General features: G+C 38.0%; 1 protein-coding gene across 7 annotated transcripts in view; it reads left to right on the top strand.

Annotated features, from left to right (window-relative positions):
- Positions 1 to 2,903, top strand: part of pdlim5b (PDZ and LIM domain 5b) — a 39,498-nt gene that overhangs the window by 15,115 nt on the left and 21,480 nt on the right. For 2 of the 7 annotated variants that reach the window (XM_046066444.1, XM_046066442.1), the window contains exon 1: positions 784 to 941. The exons of the other annotated variants lie outside the window; for them this stretch is intronic. In XM_046066444.1, the coding sequence (XP_045922400.1) occupies positions 823 to 941 (119 nt within the window). In that variant the 5' untranslated portion in view covers positions 784 to 822. Of the gene's footprint in view, positions 1 to 783; positions 942 to 2,903 lie in introns of those variants that run through there. 7 annotated transcript variants of the gene reach the window in all.

The raw sequence follows: 2,903 nt of genomic DNA, 5'->3' as shown, positions 1-2,903 counted from the left end.
GAGCTAAATACATCAAGCTCCTAAAGGAAAACTTTCAGCATGACTGCAACAGATGAGGCAAACAGCAGAGAAAATCAAGGAGTGACTTTAAGCCTCTGAATGTCCTTAAGAGAACCAGCAAAAGCAAGAACTAAAGATTAAAATTTACCAACCTTCAGTATGATATTTACTCTGACAGAACTTCGGAGGATCAGCAAGGAAGATTTGGAGAGACTTACATTTCCCAAATGCAATTGTGAGAGGCATAACACCACCTGGTGCTGTAATCATTGGCAGTGGTGCTCTTTAAAGTACTGAATACAGCATCTAAATATATGTGTAAATTAGAAATTTCAGATTTTGATTTTTGAAATACATAGAGCTCAGTTGTCTTAATTGAAATTCAATTAAGTGAGTCATAATTGTGGGGATGCTTGAGCTTGTTTAATGTGCAGATTGTTTTGGTGGGTGTAGAATCCTGTCCCATGGTTGTTGTAATGTTGTGAAGAGAATAAGATGCCTATCTTATCTGACAAAGGTTACATAAGACAGGAAACAGAAAGGAGAGCCCAATTCTTGCACAACCAAGAAGTACATCAACGCAATATGCATTCACAACATGTTTAATTATTTGAGTTTCTCTTGTACAATTTTAAACTGCAGTTGCAAACCATAAAGTTCCAAATGCTACCACAGCTCATTCTTAAATAAAGCGCAAGAGACGGGGTTGATGCGACTAAATTCTTTGTGAAAACTCCTCCTTGCTTGTACTATGTCCAGGATGAACTTTTTTTGTGTATGTCATTGCAGCTCACTGATGGAGGCAAGGCAGTCAAAGCCAACATGAATGTTGGAGACATCATTCTGTCCATTGATGGCATTTCCACAGACCGGATGAATCACCTAGAGGCCCAGAACAAGATTAAGGCCTGCACAGGCAATCTCAGCCTCACTCTACAGAGGTAACAGTTGCACACATGAGCACTCATTTACTACAGCATTATCTGCATTGTCTTTGCCTACCAGTGTTTAATTAAGCCTGTGTGAAGAATTCGCGCAGAGCCAAGAGCTACCATATGTATCTGAAGCTACTTTTCACAGGACAGTGAACAGATGAACAAAATGTTCTTTAATTGGCAATTGGAAGCTTGATTGCCATATTAAGTTTATTTGTGCTGTATCCAAGTTGCCTTTTCATTATTTCGAACAGATGAACTCCAGGGAGTTTGGGAATGTTTAAAAGACTGCTTAATGTCTCTTGCACAGTAGCATTGATTTATGTACCTTGTCATCTGCAGTATAATTAGAGTACATAGGCTAGCATGATATTGGATTTATAGTGATTCCTTTGTGTTAAGAAATGTTTATTTTAAGACAAAGCAATGGTACAATTTACAGTGTAGCATCACATTTCAGACTTTATTAAACACATTTAATGCAAGTTAATAGAATTGAGGGTTAAGTCCTAGTTCCACTATTGGCCCAGAAATCCTGTGGCTGGATCTCCACCAAGGACATGTCCTAAAGAGTAAACACATCAGAAACTATATTGCATATCAATGCTACACAGCTCAAAGATGAACTGAAGAACCATCTGAATTAGGTGTAATTGCAGAGGAGTTCTTAACTATTGGTTTACATGTGTTTTTGCTGACTGTGTTGTGTATGGCACAAAATCTGTAAAAGTCATAAAATCAAAGTTTTGGTTTGATCAAGCTGAGTTCATCAACTACTCCTCTGCTTCTTTCATTAGACAAAAGCAAGACCCTGGTATTCTGGGGCTCTGGAGTGTATTAAAGCCCAAGTGCAGTATTGGGAGCAACTTTAAATGAAAACCCTCCTCATATAGCCCTCTGTAAAGCCCTCTCCGTAATACATCCCTCAAACCAAAGAAAACAGGGATTCAACTGAGGTCCACCAAGGAAAGGTTTCAGTCCAAACACCATTTATAGTCCATCTGCAAGAAGGCCCAGGTTTCACTCACAGGGACACTTTGAGTTAGTTTTGTAATACAAAGAAGTAACTCAAACTTAACACTACTTTTTGCAGGCAGCACTGAATGTCAAAGATCAGTTTACCTATCTCAGATCTTGCCTCCTTTTATTTGACCATGAATGAATGAATGAATGAATGAATGAATGAATGAATGAATCAAATTCAATTTTAAAAAATGAAAAAGAAAAAGAGTGATCCCTTGTAAGGAATTTTAGCTGAGCACTTTAGCCAAACACAGTTAATTTTCTACAGCCAAGTATAAACAAGAGTCGCTTTAGTGTCAGACACAAACAAATGAAGGCAAAGCACGCACACTTCCCAAGCTGTAAAACATGTTGACAGAAAAACTCAAAGCCTGGTTTGCATGTCCTGTCATTCCATCGCCACATCAAAGGAGAAAGGAGCCTCTTTGCTTTAATCGTGGGAAAATAGTCCTAAAATAGCCTCGTGGCACAGCTGCATGTAATCTACTGTGGGTAATGGATGCTCATTGAAACATCAAACATTCTGGTCTCACAGCACATGTAAACTACAACAATGGTTTCCTCGTTACAAATGATTGTTGTTTGCTTAATTTAAATTTTTGTTTTTGTGCATTTTTAGAAAACGGTTTATACGGTGTTGATAAGTGACAGAATAATTTTAGAGAGTATTTTTAAAAATGGGCCCTTTTTACTTGGGACTTAAGAATTAAATATATTATATTACTCTGACCTTTTATGCTATTGTCATAAAGTACCTAACAATTCTTTCTGTCATGTACTAGACGACTGCATTGGGACGCAACTCTTGTGGGAGCGGGTGGTTTAAACTTTGTAGAGCACAATTTAGCGCTGAACAGAAGGATGGCGACAACAAACGAAGTTGAAACGAAGACAAAAGCAATATACAGTATAAAAGCAAAGCAAGGCAAGTCTGACGGTTGGACA

This window comes from Micropterus dolomieu, linkage group LG13, assembly GCF_021292245.1.
Source record: "Micropterus dolomieu isolate WLL.071019.BEF.003 ecotype Adirondacks linkage group LG13, ASM2129224v1, whole genome shotgun sequence".
NCBI lineage: Eukaryota > Metazoa > Chordata > Actinopteri > Centrarchiformes > Centrarchidae > Micropterus > Micropterus dolomieu.
The sequence above is the reverse complement of the archived record's forward strand: the minus strand, read 5'-3'. Positions and strand labels throughout refer to the sequence as shown.